We start from the raw sequence: 18,142 nt of genomic DNA, 5'->3' as shown, positions 1-18,142 counted from the left end.
CAGAAGTAGGGACTGGATGACGGGAGATGGATCACTCAAAATTACCCTGTTCTGTTCATTTCCTCTGAATTCCCTCTGAAGCATCTGGCAATGGCCACTGTCGGAGACAGGATACTGGCCTAGATCAACCATTGCTGATTGTCTAAGCTGAGGGAAATATAAAAAGTAAATAATGATAATAGGGTAGTTGCTTTAATCTGGTTCTCCTGAAGTAAGCCCCCAATCCTGCAAATGTGTGCATATCTTAACTTTATGTACTGGGTAACATTTTCAGACGTGTCTGCCCCATTTTCAGAATTGATTTAGACACTTAGGGTGCGATTCACAAAGGGGGTTTAGGTGTCCAGTGGCCAAAAGTCAATATTTAGCTGCCACTGACATTCACAAACCCATGCTCAGTTGCTGCCTAACTCTGTAGGCACTTAAAATCCCTAGGCACCTAAGTTTCCACCATTAAAGTCCCCAGACACCTAAATTTCATCAGCTGGGCATGTGTACAGCCGCCAAAGTCTGTCACTGCCCAGTGCTTGGCACCTATGGGTATGTCTGCACTTTGAACTGGGGATGTGATTCCCAACTCGAGGATGAGCAATGCAAGTGGCAGGAGGGGCTAACTGCCTCCAGTGTAAGCCCATCAAAGACGCTAAGTACATACTTGGGGCAGCTAGGCCCTCCCACCGCTCACACTGCTGGGCTGCAATCTCCTTTGAGAGTGCTAGCCCAATGACAGCTAGCATTAATGTGGCTCCTCGAGTTGGCAATCAAACCCTCAGCTTGAAGTGTAGACATACCCTAATTTAAACCTAAGCCCCACTGGGATTCATAAACTAGACCTTTCCCCGCCTATCGTGCCCTTGGGGGAGGAGGAAGAGCGGTGTTCCTTTTTATGAACTTTTGCCCAATGGATAGAGCACTCACTCAGGATATGGGAGACTTGGATTCAGTTCCCACCTTGATGAGGGACTAGAACCTCGCACATCCCATTGGATATAGAGTCACTTGCTTGTGGAACCAGTGAATATTTAATTATTTATACAGTAGAAGAACTCCAACAGTAGAGATGGAGAGAGACCTGACCCACAATACCCTGTAGACAGGACACTCTCTTGGGAGGTGGGAGACCCAAGTTCAAATCCTTACTCCACATCTGGTAGAGGGGGGAATTGACTCCTTGTCTCCCACATCCTGGCTAAGTACTCTAACCACTAGGCTAAAGAGTCACAAGGTGTCTCTTGTTTCAGAGGATTAGTCGTGTTAGTCTGTTCAATTCAATCAAGGTGGAAGTGGCCTATTCCCAACAGTTGACAAGAAGGGGTGAATATCAACAGAGGGAAAATTACTTTTTGTAGTGACCCAGCCACTCCCAGTCTTTATTCAGGCATAATTTGATGGTGTCAAGTTTGCACATTAATTCCAGTTCTGCAGTTTCTCGTTGAAGTCTGTTTTTTAAGTGTTTTTGTTGAAGAATGGCCGACTAAAAAGCAATTTTCCCTCTGTTGATATTCACACCTTCTTGTCAACTGTTGGGAATGGGCAGCATCCACCTTGATTGAACTGTCGTCGTTAGCACTGACCCTCCACTTGGTAAGGCAACTCCCATCTTTTCATGTGCTGTAATATATAAACTGCCTACTGTATTTTTCACTCCATGCATCTGATGAAGTGGGGAAGTGGGTTTTAGCCCACGAAAGCTTATGCTCAAATTAATTTGTTAGTCTCTAATGTGCCACAAGCTCTCATGAATCTCACCCTTAGGTCCAGATCATTAGGTGACTTAAATAACTTTAAAATTCTGGTCTTTAGGAGCCTAACTCCCATTGACTTTCACTGAGTCTTAGGTGCCTAAATGCCTAATTTCATTTTGAAAATGCAATTTAGGGTCCTAAGTCACTTAGCCACTTCTGCAGATTTTACTCAATGAGTAGTCAGTGACTTTGATGGGACTATTCACAATCCTTATAGGTTAAGCAAGTGTAAGTCTTTGCAGGAATGGGCCCTAAATGAGCTGCAGTATCTGAGTTTCAAAAATTGCGGGAGAATGGTTTTTAAAAGTGACCAAAAATTGTTCTAATTGTGCTGAAAAAAGAAATCTCTAAAACACTTCTTTAAGTTCTCTGGGCAGAGACTATTTTGTTTTGTGTTTGTACAGTGCCTAGCACAATGGGGTGTTGATACATGACTGGGCATGATAGTAATTACTACTACTACTACTGATCTAAATCTTGGGTTGACACTGCCCATTTATCTTCCTAAATTTATAGAACTGGAATTTTTACTGTTTTCTCCCAAATATACTCATGTTCTAATAACATTCAATGTAGACTAAAACTGCTCCTTAAAAATGCTTAAATATGAGAATTTTAAAGACAAATAAATAACATCAGTGTTTTTTAAAATAGTTACATTGAAATCAGATAAGTTTCCTCAAATGAAATTCATGAGAACTCTGTCTAGTTCAGTTTTTTGGAAGATTCATAGATTCATAGATTCTAGGACTGGAAAGGACCTCGAGAGGTCATCGAGTCCAGTCCCCTGCCCTCATGGCAGGACCAAATACTGTCTAGACCATCCCTGATAGACATTTATCTAACCTACTCTTAAATATCTCCAGAGATGGAGATTGCACAACCTCCCTAGGCAATTTATTCCAGTGTTTAACCACCCTAACAGTTAGGAACTTCGATGAAAACACAAATTACATACCTTGCAATCAAAACTGAATTGTCTCAAAGAATCTCATCAGGTCACTTACAAGACATCTGTGAGAAAAGGTGATGTCTATCAAATTTAGGTTTTGGGTTGACGTGAGCAACAGAAGCCTACTTTAGTAATATGGATTGTAGGCTCAATCCCACAGTTCATTAGGTAAAGGTCTCATTGACTTCCATATGCCCATGCATTTAAAACAAACTGCAATAATTAAAGATGTATTTTTTCATAGAAAATAAAATACTATTTTCCATGGAGCAAAATGATAAATTTTCCACTCTTTTTTTTTTTTTCTCGTTAGAGATTTGCTTTAATAAGACTGTTTACTCTAGGGACGAGGAAGGTTCGTTCCACTTTCTCCTAAATTGAGGTTTCTTCCCCCTCTTCTACTGAATGGTTTGGTTTGGTCCACTTTTGGTGCTGAAACACAGGATGGGAGGGGATACTTGGGAAAGTGGACTTTTGGCAAGCTGGGGCTGGTATGGAGCTCTGCTTCCCAGCAGAGGGACAACATAGTTCATTAAGCACCAGCCACCCCAGCATGGAAAGCTTCCATAAAGTAAAACCCAAACTGAGTTTGCAAAATCTGGCATGAATATAATTTCAGATTTTAAAGCCAACAAATCCTCATTGGGGATTTCATCGACAGAAGTTTTCAATAATTTAAAAAGATGATTGGTTTGTACATAAACCCTTTGACACAGTGGAAGACATTAGGAAAACATTGCTGTGCAGTCTCCTGGTCTGATTTTTCTTCTCATCATTTAAGACGGCAGTGATGTCTCAGAAGTCCAAGCAGCAGACCACAGGTGGGGAAGGTTATTTTTTTTTTAGAACTTTGTATCAAGGTGATACTGGAGATTAATATGGGAAATACCACCACTGCCAAAAGAAAAATGAGAACCTCAGACACTGCATCTGCAAGTTTCTCCTTAGGAATCCTTGTGGCTCACTCTTCAGATTAAGAAGGCTAGTATACTGGTAAATTTCACATCAGAGAAAACACATCGCCACATCAACAGCGTCAGAAAAAAATGCCAAAATGACCAGCTGTGGAAAAGTAACTGTTTAACACCTCACCAGGCACAAGGGGAAAACAGAATTCATGCAAAAAAATAAAAAAATAAAAAATAAACCCAGTCCAGCAGGCTCAGGCAAAGTGTATCAGAAAAGTTGGATAATTTGTGGGTGATGTGTGCGCATCACCATGCTGATTACCCTTTCTACCTGAACCTGTCCTTCAAGTATGGGTATCTTTGCCCTCAACTTGTCTTACTTTTTCAGTGTGGACTGGGAGCTCCTTTTGCAGCGTTGGAGGAGCTGAGACGATTTGGAGTTCCACTGCCTCAGCTGAATATCTTTTGGAGCTTTCTGATATTGGCCTTGGTGAGCCTGACATGGATTGAGCCATTTATCCAGGGCAATCAAGAAGAGGGGAGGTACTCATCTTTTTGCTATCCTATCCACTCTGGGAGTGGCTAGGTTGGTATTTTTTGTTTGTTTGTTGCTTGCTGGGACTGGAGTAGACCCCTTCCTTAATGACTCTTCAGGTTTCCTATTGACTGGGTTTATTTTTTCTTTCACTGTTTCTTTTTTTGCATGAATTTTGTGTTTCTCCATGTACTGCCAATGAATGGTATTAAAGGAGTTCAGAAAATACAGAACCTGATTTTTCAAATGTGTGGGTCATTAATGGAATGTCCAAATCTTGTCTTTCAGTACTTTCATCAGTCAATAGGCTTGTCAGGCTTTTTACAAGTTCATGTGCCAGTTTGAGTTGCTAAGTGCAGGATTTAGATGTCCTTTTCCCCATGTTAGAAAATTGAACTCACTTTTTTAGGTGGAATTTTCAAATATTCCAAATTTACTTATGTTGTTAGAAATGAAAGAAAATGACTTTCACAGCACTGTGTGGAATTCAAATTCAGTAACTGCACTGGCTTTCATTGTAGCCATTGTAGAAATTATAGTAATTTAATCCATTGTTCTACAGTGTCTGGCAGACAGCAATTTCTTTGTGATCAGTATAGCTGAATGAATCTGTGGGTACTAATTCAAAAATACATATAAAAATTAAGCTCAAATATCAAACAAAAGTGAATTTTGAATTGTATATTCATTTGTAAAATTCACAGTTCATGCTGATTTTGTTAGCTACATAAGCCATCATTTAGGGAGCAAAAGCAATGCTCCTGACTTATGTAACTATTCAACACAGCAGAAATTGGCAATATTTGCAACTTACAAATAAAAAGCAAACAAATGATCTGCAAAGCAAAAATCATTTATTGAAGGAATTTTTCATTTTAAATAATGAAAGAATTAGAAAATTTTGTAATTTGTTCATGGTCAATTAGTGAACAAAAAAAAATAAGTAGAGTAAATTATTTAATATGATGCATCTGTTCTGCTCTGGTGACTAGTTTTTATGCTATCCCAGGCAACGTGTGAAAATAGTGCTCTTATTGTGGAGTCCCATATAAACTACAGGGGACGTTGTTAATTACAGCTTTATTCTGCAAAATGAAAGTATCTGGTAAAATGACTGACTTCTGCATTCTTTACCAAAACACCTTCTCTGGTATTACCTGCATTTTCTAGATTATATAAATGAGGAATGGCATTTAAGTGACTTTCCAAAAGTTACATAGGAGTGGGAGAGTAACAAACCTTGATCTCTGTATGTCAATGTGTTATTTGCTAGACTGCAAGCTTTTCATACAGATTGCTTCAAATTGCTGTACTTAGGCCAAATATAATGTTGGGCTAATATGTCTGCACATTTTTTGTCAAGTACTTAAAGAGCTATAGATGAAAAGATAGGATAAAATATTAAGAGTGCACTATGTTTCAAAAGAAATCATGGAAGCTTTATTAATAATTTAAAACAGCATTTGATTAACTTAAAAGGTGCTGTATCATGATTTGTTAATTAAGTTAGCAGATCTAAATGTTATATTCTTAGTCATGTTTTGCTATAATTCTTTTTTCAAATCCAAACAAAATAAATTTTAATACTGAATTAAACTGCATCCTGTTAATTACTGAAGAACTGCATTCCAGATGTGCTGATATGTGAATCATCCTTTGTCTATTATGACAATTTCAGATTAATTAAACCAAATACAAATTATAATTCAGTATCCTGTGTTTCTTTTTTTTGTTTTGTTTTGTTATCACAAAGTATATTTGTGGAGCAAAAGAGGTCTTTTAAGGGAAAATGTTGTCATTTGATATTTGTGCGCTGGACACAGTTTAGTTTTCATTGAAATTAAATATAAGTTTTACATAAGAACAGCCCTACTGGGTCAGACCAAAGGTCCATCTAGCCCAGTATCCTGTCTTCCAACAGTGGCCGGTGCCAGGTGCCCCAGAGGGAATGAACAGAACAGGTAATCATCAAGTGATCCATCCCCTGTCACTCATTCCCAGCTTCTGGCAAACAGAGACTAGGGACACCATTCCTGCCCATCCTGGCTAATAGCCATTGATGGACCAAGTTTTGCTGTTATGTTTGAAATAGAGCACAAATGCTAACATTATTATATTTTTAAAGTACAAGAAATGATGAGATGAAATTTGAATTAGTTGAATATTTCATTCTAAAGTAATTTAAAAGATCTTGCCGCTTTGTAGGAAAAATTAACAATTGTATAGTCTTACTACAGTCTGTGAATATCAATATTTGTGTGATAGTATAGGGGTAAGGTGTAGAATGTACACACACACACACACACACACACACACACACACACCAAATACCAACTTAACTGAAAAGGAATATTAGGCTTAAACCAAAACTACATTGGTACATACTTTACATGGAATAAAGAATTAGTAGTGTAGCTGGATGAAAGTTCAGTGGTGGATTCTCTGTGGTGATTAATTGTAGAACAGACATAGCAGAGCCCCTCAAATAGTACTTAGTAAAAAGGCAATTTGGAAGCTTACCTCAACTCTAAATTCAGGAAGCCAAATTCTGTTATCACTCAATGTGACTACATTGGGTCAAAATTGACCTTGTTTTTTTAAAACAGCATGAACATGTTTTAATATAGGTTATACAATTCTATAGAGAGTAGGAGGCTTTAGGAGATTAGATTCATCAGTGTGTTGTGCCCCAGAAATGAAGGGTCTATAAAATCACTATAATATCCTGACAAATGGGGAGATGCTATTGGGTGCATAACTGACCCTACTCCACTCCACAGGAACTTTGGCACCAGGGCCGGCTCTGGCTTTTTGGCCGCCCCAAGCAAAAAAAAAACCAGGGCGGCCAGAACGGCAAAGCAAAAAAAAAAAAAAAAAAAAAACCTGCGGCGCGGCGGGTGCAGGGGGACCGGCTGGGGGGGGGGGGAGGGAGTGGGTGGGAGAGAGAGAAGGGGGTGGCCAGGGCTACAGCGGGGCGCTGCCACACGGCCCCCTCCCACGGCACCGGCTTCTGCCGCCTGCCGCGAGGGCTCTGCTCCGGTCGGCGGGGAGGGAAGGAAGAGGACTGCCCTGCAGGGCGCTCTGGTTCTCCGTGCCGCCGCCCCCTACAGGGCGGCCGGTGCGGAACAAAAAAAAAAAAAAGCCGCTGTGCCGCCCTAGGATTGGGCAGAGTGCCACCTCGAACAATCTGCCGCCCCAAGCACCAGCTTGCTCAGCTGGTGCCTGGAGCCGGCCCTGTTTGGCACAGGAGATATAGTTGGTGTGGTGTTACATACAGCTATTCTTGGCTGGTGTAAATGCCCACAGGAATTATTGCAGCTGTGGAACAAATTAGGGCAATCTCTCAGTCTGCTCTAACTTGTTTTGGGGCACCTGACTGGCCCACAGAAGCCCCAGCATATGCAAGGTGTGTAACTTTAAGTGTGTGCGTAGTCCTGTTGACTTCTGCACATGGTTAAGTGTTTAACTTGATCAGAATCTTAAGTCATGGGAATACAGAGCTATATATTTAGCTGTATCTCATTGTTCTAACTCTTCAATAAATACAGATTTTCCAAGACTTGCAAGTCACACCAGAGTAGTTAATCTTTTCCTTTTGCATTTATACTTAAATGGTGACCTAGAACTCAGGGTTTATATGGTTGTTAAAGCCTGTTGCCAACTCTTTTGACAGTGCTAAAGGTTAACTATTAAAGAAACCAACAACAACAACCCACAACTGCTCCCTTTAAGGCACTATGCTAAAAATTATCCTTATAAGCCCAAGGTTACATGAAGAATTGAAATTTGCACTGGGTTCTGCAACAACCTCTTAGAATATAAAAGGAACTGAGAAAAATGTAACAGAAACAGCTGTAGTATTGTCCCGCAGTTTTAAACAAATGTATATAGCAGATCTATTTTATTTGTTCATATTTGCCCAGTGACCGCTCAATTATATTTGTATTGATTCTATGGTCAAGCAATATTTTTACTGTGATTGTTTCTGGTACTTTGGGAGATTTATTTATTTGACTCTTTGATGCTTAATGTTATATGTATTTGAAGTGAAGGTCCAGTCAAGGTCCCTGTCTTACTCTAAATTAAACAATGGTCTATTGATAACGTTAGTTTGCATGTAATGTCCTGTTGAAAGAGGGATCACTAATAGCTATGGGTGGACAGAGTGAAGTGGTGCAAGTGCTTTCTGTTCCAACTTGTAATTTAAAGGAATCTTATTATTCCCTGACAAGGAGAAAAGAGTGGAACACGTTAGTATGAAATTTATCTTGTAGTGGTTAGAGAGTCCTGCAGATTTTGAGAGAGGGTATTTGAAGAAAATTCTGCTAGAAAAAACAAAGCTAATGACTGCTGCCATGTGTTGTGATCTTGATAAAGTGTATTGCACAGTTAGTTGACCATTAATGGCCCAAAATACATCTGATACTAGCACTGGCTTATTCTTACATATCAGTAGTTTGACAGATACTGAGACTGAGACAACATTTTGATGTCTCTAAAACAAAAATTTGACTTCTAAACTATTTATTCATTTATTTATTTACTTACTTACTTCAGATATACTTATTTTAGGAAAATAAGTGTTATGGTACCAGAGAATTTCAGTTTAAGAACATCTTCTGATAAATTATTTAAATATGCCTCTGATTTTTAAATAGCAAAATCCTAGATTTTACAAATAACCATTTAGCAGTAACTAGAATGACAACAATAACAAAACCTTTTTGTTATATAATATATTCAGCAACAAAGTGGGATGAAAGTTAGGCCAAGGCTGACTGCTTTCAAAAATCCCATAGTTAAATTTTGGGAGAAGTGAAAGTATCCTCTTTTAAACAAGACTTTTTCTTAGCAGTTTTTCAAAGTACAATTAATGATGTTCTCAAGTATAGTAGTATTCACAGCCAGAGCAAATCAGCTTGCTCTGTGACATAGTGAACAATAAACAAACAACTTCTGGCCTTTAATAAGGTCCAGCTTGTATTTCCATGTGAGGCATTTATTTTGGATCAATTGACATGCTTTCAGAACTCATTCTTACTATTTATTTCTGTTGTATATGTATATATCCGCTTTGTTTGCAATCAAAGACCTGATCTGTCTCTCACTAAAGTCTATGGGAGCTTTCCACTGAGTTTAAAACAGATTTTAGATCTGATCCAGCTCACTTTGTTATATTCTTTTGGATTAAAAGAGAGCCTCCACTAAGGTCAATGGAAGCATAGTTAAACCAGTCCTGAGTGCTTTTGAAAATCCTAAATTCAGTGTGGAATGTACTTGTTGTCTTTCCCCATTTTTGGATTCAGGTAAAACTGTGGTAGAAAAAAATAATGTAATTATGTAACTTTTTTTGTCTCAGGTTCAAGAAGAGAACGTTGTGGGTATCGTATCATACGCCGTCATCGTAATTCAGAAGATCAAGTGCATTGCACTGGCAAAGCTAAAAAGAATAGTGAAAATACAACCCGAGTGAAAGAAATCCTTCTTTGTGCACTCAGTCCTGAGCAGTTTGTTTTAACGTTACTTGAAGCTGAACCTCCTAATGTGTTGCTGGTGAGTCGCCCCAACAAGCCATTTACAGAAGTCTCCATGATGATGTCATTGACAAAACTTGCAGACAAAGAATTGGTTCACATGATTGGTTGGGCCAAGAAAATTCCTGGTAAGAATTTCAAAAACTATTTTTTTCCATAGAAATTTTGTACTAAGTACAAATACCTCTACCATAAATATTAATCCATTGTTTAGATTCTGAGGTAGAAGCAGCGTGGCAATAAATGTGTAGGTTCAAGGCCTTAAGATTTTACTTTTAAAATGGCAGTGGAAAACTTACAAATTCTGCAACAAAAAAAGTGAAAATTCTGTGCACAATATTTTAAAATACTGCAGAATTCTGCATATTTGATTTGTCAAAATCACACAGTATAATCACACCAGTTTCAATTATTTTTGGTCATTTATTTCAAAGTACCTATCAGCAAGTATGTCTGTAACAATATAGACAACAAAAAAGATTGAGGAAATGTTTTTTGACAAGTAGATTCCTTACTAGGCATATTAATACAGAACTCTGAGTAATAATTCATTTAAACTACAGTACAGAACTGTATTTCCCGCACCCTTCAGAAGCAGTGCAAAGGCTTGGGGGGAGTCAGGGGTAATGGAGGGGGAAGTAATTGCTGGGAAGGAGCCTGGGCGTGAACTTGGAGGGTTGTTGGGTATGTGTAGGAAAAGTATGGAACAGGTTTTTTGCGGGGCAGGGAGGGATTGTTAGGGAGCTTCCCCCCTGCAGACCCCGGCTGACCCCTAGCCTCTTGCATTCAGTTAGGTACATCTGCCACTGTCCCTATGTCCCCTTGCATCCCCATGTCTCCTTGCATCCCCTGTCCACATGTGTCCCTCCACCCCCACTCAGCCACCCCCCTGTCCCCATGTGGCCCCACATCTCCCTCCTCTCTGTGGCCCTGCACCTCCATTCCCATTCAGCCCCTGGCCCAGTCTGTCCTACCTGACTAGCCCTTATGACCCCCTGTCTGTGACTCCCCAGCAGACCCATGCTGTCTGTCTCCCCATAGCCCCTGTCTTCTGACCTGGCCCAACAGGTGCTGTGAAGAAGGTAGGCTATTTCTTCTTCGAGTGCTTGCTCATATCAATTCCAATTAGGTGTGCGCGCGCCGCATGCACGATCGTCGGAAGATTTTACCCTAGCAACACTCGGTGGGTCGGCTGAGGCGCCCCCTGGAGTGGTGCCTTTACGGTGCCGGATTTATACCCCAGCCGACCCAGCGCTCTCTCAGTTCCTTCTTACTGCCCGTGACGGTCGTTGGAACTGTGGAGCATGGCTTAGCAGAACTCCACTTCCCTAGCTTCTAGTGTAGCACTCGTTTATAGTTGTAAATAGTTTTAAAAGTAGTTATTAATTCTTTAGTAGTAGTTAATAGTTATTCTTAGTGTAAATAGTAGTTGGGGGTAAGGGGCTTCTCCCCTTCCCTCCCTCCCGGTACCCGGGCTGATGCCTAGGTCTCTGGGTTTCAAACCGTGCTCGGCCTGCCTTAAACCGATGCCTACGGGAGACCCCCACGACTCCTGCTTGAAGTGCCTGGGGGAATCTCATCAATCCGATAAGTGCCGCATTTGTAAGGCATTCAATCCTCGGACTAAAAAGGAGTGAGACTTTCGCTTGAAGCAGCTCCTTATGGAAGCGGCACTTATCCTGATGTCCTCGGCTCTGCGCCGAGACCCAGTGCCGACTTTATCAGCTCGAAGCACGCCTGCAGCACCGGAAGGGTCAGCACCATGTCCAGACACCGACAAAGACTCCCGGCACCGGATGTCTCTGGCACCTCTACCAGCGTGGCGCTGCTCGCTGTCTCCGGGACCGAAGAAGCAGCATAAACAACCTGCTGTTCCCTTGCAGTTGCCGGCACCGCCTGTGTCTCCCTCGGAGCTGCGTCCCGTGTTGGACTGTCATGCAAAGGCACCAACCCTGGTACCGTTGACTTCGGCGCCACAAGGGCCATCGAGTCCGGTGCACTTAAGCTCCCCGGTGCGTACCGTGGTCGAGCTCGGGCTGCCGTCCACTCCAGAGACTTTCTCCACGGCACACGACCTGATTGCGCTCACCGAGCCAAGACCGTCGCAACCTTCGGTACCGCTGGTACGGGCTGTTCCCTCAAAAGGAAAGCCCTCCATGCTGTGTCCTCCGTCGCAGAGTGAGACAGGACGGCACCAATCCAGGTCCCAATCCCGGTCACGGTCCTGATCCAGTCACTGGTCTCGTTCGCGGCACCTCTCGCAGTCCCGGCACCGGTCACCATCTCGGCACCGGTCACACTCGCGGTGCTGCTCCGCCTCGCGAAGATCTTCTTCCCAGTACGGTCGGTACCGGTCCAGCTCCCGGCACCGATCCCGACGCCGGTCCGAGAGCCGATCTACTTGGAGTCAATCCCGGCACCATTCCGCCCATAGATCTTCATCGAGGTCCAGATCTGCCTCCTGGCACCGATATGACTGCCGGTCCCGCTCAGGATCGCGGTACCGCTCGAGACCACGGAGCCGATCTCCATCTCCACGGCGCGGTACCACACAAGGCGACCCAGCATATACGCTCGGCTCCACCTTGGCCGTCCCATCCCACCTCAAGGTCGTCCCAGGCAGAAAGTGGCTACCATGTCCAGGACCAAGATGCGGACGGTGCTAGCCAATGGCATGATGAGGGACAGGATCCTGGTCAGGGACCTCCGCAATGGTCCTTTTGGACCCCTTGGGCATACCATCAGGCCCAAGGTGTCCCCTTGGGGGCTTCTCGCTCTGCCCACTCGGAGCCCCTGGTACTGGAGGCCACTGTGAGTCGCCCTGCCCCGGGTGTTTCGTAGGCAACGGCTCTGCCCTCATTTCAGGCCCATGCCCCTAGCATGGTGGACCTAGGGCAGCCGGACCCTCCCCAGCAAGACCTTCCCCAGGACCAGTTAGTCTCAGGAGTATCCTCCTCGTTTTCACCCAACGAGGCGGTGGCGGGTACGTCCTCCTCTGGCCCCACAGCTATAGACCTCTGTGCCCACCAAGAGTTGCTCCACAGGGAGGCACAAAACATGAGCCTCCAGGTGGAGGAGGTGGTGGAGGTCGAGGATCCTGTAGTGGACATTCTATCTGCCGACACCCCGACCAGAATACCCTTGCCCTTTATCTGGACTATCCAGGCTAATGCCACTACGATCTGGCAATCTCCGACCTCTATTCCTCCTACTGCCAAAGGGGTGGAGAGGAAGTATTTGGTCCCTCCAAGGACTACGAATAATTGTATATTCACCCCCAGCTGTGCTCCTTCGTTGTACAGTCTGTTAACAAGAGAGAAAGACACGGCCAACAAGCTCCTGCTCCTAAATCCAAGGACACTAGACGCCTTGATTTATTTGGGCGCAAAATTTACTCTACCGGCGGCTTGCAGCTCAGAGTGGCTAACCAGCAGGCCCTCTTGAGCCGCTACAATTATAATACCTGGAACTCAATGCAAAAATTCAAAGAGCTTATTCCTCAGGAGTCCAGGAAGGAGTTCGGGGCCCTACTAGAGGAGGGCAAGAAGATAGCCAGAACATCTTTGCAAGCCTCAATAGATGCGGCAGACTCGGCGGCTAGGACTCTAGCCTCAGGCGTAGCTATGCGCCGCATCTCGTGGCTACAGGTCTCCGGTCTCCCACCAGAACTCCAGCAGACTATTCAGGCCCTACCCTTTGATGGCCATGGTCTGTTTTCAGACAAGACTGACTCCAGACTTCAGAGTCTGAAGGACAACGGGGCCATCATGCGTTCACTGGGCATGCATACCCCAGGACGCAACGTAGGCCCTTCCGACCCCAACCACAGCGCACCTACCCTAATCCCCGGCCGAGACAGGACTTCTCTAGAAGACGCGGCCAGGGTGGTAGGTGGAGACAGTCTGGTCCTCAGACGGGCCAGAACCAGGGCCCCCCCAAACCATTAGCGGGGTCCAAACAAAATTTTTGAAGCTGCGCCCGAGGGTGGAGCACCAGTCTCCTTCCAGGATCCTTCCCCGCCTTTCAACAACTGCCTCTCCTATTTCCTCCCTGCGTGGTCCCGTATAATGTCAGACCGCTGGGTCCTACGTACGGTGGAAAGTGGATACCGCCCTCCCTCCTCGTCCCTCTTCAGGGACCCCTCTCACGAGCAACTCCTTCTACAGGAGGTGCAAACGCTCCTAGCTATCAGAGCTATAGAGGAGGTCCCAAGGGAACTGAGGGGCAGGGGGTTTTACTCATGTTATTTCCTAGTTCCCAAAGCAAAGGGCGGGCTACGGCCCATCCTGGACCTGCGCGGACTCAACAAATTCATGGTAAGGTTGAAGTTCCGCATGGTTTTCCTGGGGACCATTATCCCTTCCCTGGATCCTGGAGACTGGTACGCCACCCTCGACATGAAGGACGCGTACTTCCACATAGCGATGTACCCGCCGCACAGGCTTTCCTTCGCTTTGTGGTCAACCAACAGCACTTCCAATTTACCGTCCTTCCCTTCGGCCTATACACGGCACCAAGGGTCTTTACAAAATGTATGGCCGTCGTAGCTGCCTCACTCCGTCGACATCGGATCCAAGTGTTTCCGTACCTTGACGACTGGCTCATTCGGGGTCGCTGCAAGGAACAGGTGCAATCTCATGTTCAGTTCACCATGAGCTTGTTCAGACAGCTGGGCCTGCTGCTCAATGTCGAAAAATCCACTTTGGAGCCAACCCAAAGAATAGACTTAATCGAAGCAGTCCTAGATTCAAGACTCGCCCGTGCGTGCCTACCGCACGCCCGCTTTCAGTCCATGGCGAGCATTATCCATGGCCTCCAAAGCTTCCCGACTTCGACAACACGGACGTGCCTCGGTCTCCTGGGACACATGGCGTCTTGTACCTTCGTGACCAGACACGCCAGACTGCGCCTCCGTCCACTTCAGGCCTGGCTCTCAACTGTATACCGCCCTGGCCGGGACAACATGGGCACAGTGGTCACGGTACCGCCAGAAGTCTTAACCTCCCTGGTCTGGTGGCTGAACCCCAACTCGGTATGGGAAGGGGTACCATTCCATGCCCCGCAGCCCTCCCTTGTCCTAACCACGGACGCATCATCTTTGGGTTGGGGCGCTCACCTTGCGGACCTTCGCACACAGGGCCTTTGGTCCACACAAGAGATATCCCTGCACATCAATGTACAGGAGCTGAGAGCAGTGTCCCTGGCGTGTCAAGTGTTCCGCAAGCACCTTCAGGGCCGTTGTGTTGTAGTTTTCACAGACAACACAACGGCCATGTTTTATATCAACAAACAAGGGGGAGCGCGATCGTCCCCCCTCTGTCAGGAAGCCATTCACCTGTGGGAATTCTGCATAGCCCACTTGATCGACCTGGTGGCGTCGTTTCTCCCAGGAGTCCAGAACACCTTGGCGGACCGCCTCAGCAGATCTTTCCAGGCTAACGAGTGGTCGATTCGCCCAGACGTCATCCACTCTGTTTTCCGGAAGTGGGGGTTTCCCCAGATAGACCTATTTGCCTCTCGCGAGAACTGGAAGTGCCAGGTGTTCTGCTCTCTCCAGGGACGCTCCTGGGGTTCCCTGTCGGACACCTTCCTGATAACGTGGAAAGACTACCTGTATTACGCCTTTCCTCCATTCCCGTTAGTCCACAGGGTCCTTCTCAAGTTGCGCAGAGACAGGGCCCGCTTAATTTTGATCGCCCAGGCAGCGTTGGTATACCATTCTCCTCGATCTGTCGGTGACCACTCCAATTCCACTTCCGTTGTGGCCGGACCTGATCAATCAGGAACACGGACGACTCTGTCATCCCGACCTGCAATCTCTCCACCTCACAGCATGTATACTGCATGGCTAACTCAATCTGAGCTACGTTGCTCCCCTTCGATGGAGCAGGTACTTTTGGGTAGCAGAAAGCCCTCTACCAGGTCCATGTATTTGGCCAAGTGGAAGCGTTTCTCCTGCTGGTGTGCTCTGAGCAATACTGCCCCACTGGAGGCGCCAGTACCTACCATCTTAGACTATCTCTTGTCCTTGAAACAGAAGGGCCTAGCAGTTTCATCCATCAGAGTACATCTAGCAGCGATTTCGGCCTTCCACCTGGGCGAAAATGGGCGCTTGGTCTTCTCCAATCCCATGGTCAGCAGGTTGCTCAAGGGATTAGAACGCCTGTACCTGCAAATTCGGCATCTGGCCCCTATGTGGGACCTCAGCCTGGCCCTATCCAGACTCATGGGTGCCCCGTTCGAGCCGATGGCCACCTGCTCGCTCCTGTACCTTTCCTGGAAGACAGCCTTCCTCGTAGCTATCACCTCGTCAAGACGTGTGTCGGAGCTTAGAGCCCTCACATCGGACCCACAGTATACCATGTTCCATAAGGACAAGGTACAGCTGCGACCACACCCTGCCTTCCTTCCTAAGGTGGTGTCTGCCTTCCACGTCAACCAAGACATCTTCCTCCCGGTCTTTTATCCGAAGCCGCATGCTTCTCGGCGAGAACAACTACACTCCCTAGACGTTCACAGGCCCCTCGCCTTTTACATCGAACGAAACCTTTTAGGAGGACGATCCAGCTGTTCGTAGCTGTGGCAGACCGGATGGAGGGCCTTCTGGTCTCCAACCAGCGCATCTCGTCCTGGATCACATCATGCATCAGTGCGTGCTATGACTTAGCTGGTGTCCCAACTACACACCTTACTGCCCACTCCACTCGGGCTCAAGCTTCGTTCTCCGCCTTCCTGGCTCATGTACCCATACAGGAGATACGTAGGACAGCAACTTGGTCATCGGTGCATACCTTTGCTTCCCACTATGCGATCGTCCAGCAGTGAAGGGGTGATGCGGTATTTGGCTCAGCGGTTCTGCACTCCGCGACATCTCACTTCGACCCCACCACCTAGGTAAGGCTTGGGAGTCACCTAATTGGAATCTATATGAGCAAGCACTCGAAGAAGAAAAGACGGCTACTCACCTTTGTAACTGTTGTTCTTTGAGATGTGTTGCTCATATCCATTCCAAACCCGTCCTCCTTCCCCTCTGTCGGAGTAGCCGGCAAGAAGGAACTGAGGGGGCGCTGGGCCGGCTGGGGTATATATCTGGCACCGTAAAGGCGCCACTCCAGGAGGCGCCTCAGCTGACCCACTGAGTGTTGCTAGGGTAAAATCTTCCGACGATCGTGCATGTGGCACACGCACACCTAATTGGAATGGATATGAGCAACACATCTCGAAGAACAACAGTTACAAAGGTGAGTAACCGTCTTTTTTTCTTCCCTAGCTGGCTGGGAGCTGCTGCTCTGTTCTATCATCATAGTGCCCTCTGGTGGGCAAAAGGTGGAATTGCAGCAACTTTCCAGCAGAAGCTTTTTCTGTGCAAAAAAACTTAAAATATGTGACGCTCATTAATTATGCACATGCATTCCCTCAGGAGTAAAAACTCTTTGACCTCCATAATTCACCAAAAATGTTTTGATTTAGAGAACAACCCTATCATTTTAAAATTATTGAACACTTCTTTATTAGACAAGATCAGCAATCACATGTAATGTTAATTATGTCCTTTTTAAGAAGTGGACTAAAGAGCAGTTTTGTTAGGAACCATAAATTAGCATTTTAATATGTCAACAGTGATGAATAGATTGAATAGTGATGAATATCTCTTTCTCCACTTAAGAATTTAATTTAAAATGTCTACATAATTTTAAAACAGTTAAGGCCAAATTCATCCCTGGAATTCTGATGAACGGCTCCCATTATAGTCATTGAAAACAACATGCATTTACTTTGTTGTTGCTATACAAGAGCATCAGCTTGCTAAGTGGTATGTAATACAGTGCTCAGATTGATTACATGTTCTGTTTAGAGGCAAAAATAGTTAGGAATATTCAGGGAATTATTTTATGTTTCAGTTATTGGTAATGCAAAGAACAAGTATTAAATCATAACCTTATTTGTTCTGGCCTAGAAAATCCACAGTTTTATGCCAACCCTGTCATTATGACCTACTGCTTTTCTCTCTTTTTTTAATTCTTACAAAATCAGAATGTAACTGATCACAAATCTCTGTTCAAGAAGGGCCCAGGAGAACAATAGGAACAGTTTTGCCAGTAAAGCTGTGAAACAACGGATTTTTCACTTCAGAAAAATTGAAGAAAATTTTTTCAAGTTGAACTGAAAACAAAATATTTCAAAACTTCTAGCAAATTGAAAAGTCAAAAAATTAATTTCAGGTTGAATTAAACGCTTTGTCTTTTGACACAATCAAAACATTCTGTTTTGGTTTTTACTATTTAAAAATGTTTTTGAATTTTAAAAAAAATATTTTAGTTATTTGGAACTTAAAAAATTTGAAACCTTTTGTTTAGAAAATGTTGAAACAGAATTTTTCATTTTTTTGGAATATATTTTAGGTTTTAAGTAACAGAGGGGTAGCCATGTTAGTCTGAATCTGTAAAAAGCAACAGAGGGTCCTGTGG

General features: G+C 44.6%; 1 protein-coding gene across 1 annotated transcript in view; it reads left to right on the top strand.

Moving 5' to 3' along the window:
• Positions 1 to 18,142, top strand: part of ESR2 (estrogen receptor 2) — a 73,341-nt gene that overhangs the window by 15,327 nt on the left and 39,872 nt on the right. Inside the window, exon 4 of the mRNA XM_065404288.1 lies at positions 9,500 to 9,802. Within this exon, the coding sequence (XP_065260360.1) occupies positions 9,500 to 9,802 (303 nt within the window). The remainder of the gene's footprint in view (positions 1 to 9,499; positions 9,803 to 18,142) is intronic.

The sequence above is a fragment of the Emys orbicularis genome, chromosome 4 (assembly GCF_028017835.1).
Source record: "Emys orbicularis isolate rEmyOrb1 chromosome 4, rEmyOrb1.hap1, whole genome shotgun sequence".
Taxonomy (NCBI): domain Eukaryota; kingdom Metazoa; phylum Chordata; order Testudines; family Emydidae; genus Emys; species Emys orbicularis.
The sequence above is the reverse complement of the archived record's forward strand: the minus strand, read 5'-3'. Positions and strand labels throughout refer to the sequence as shown.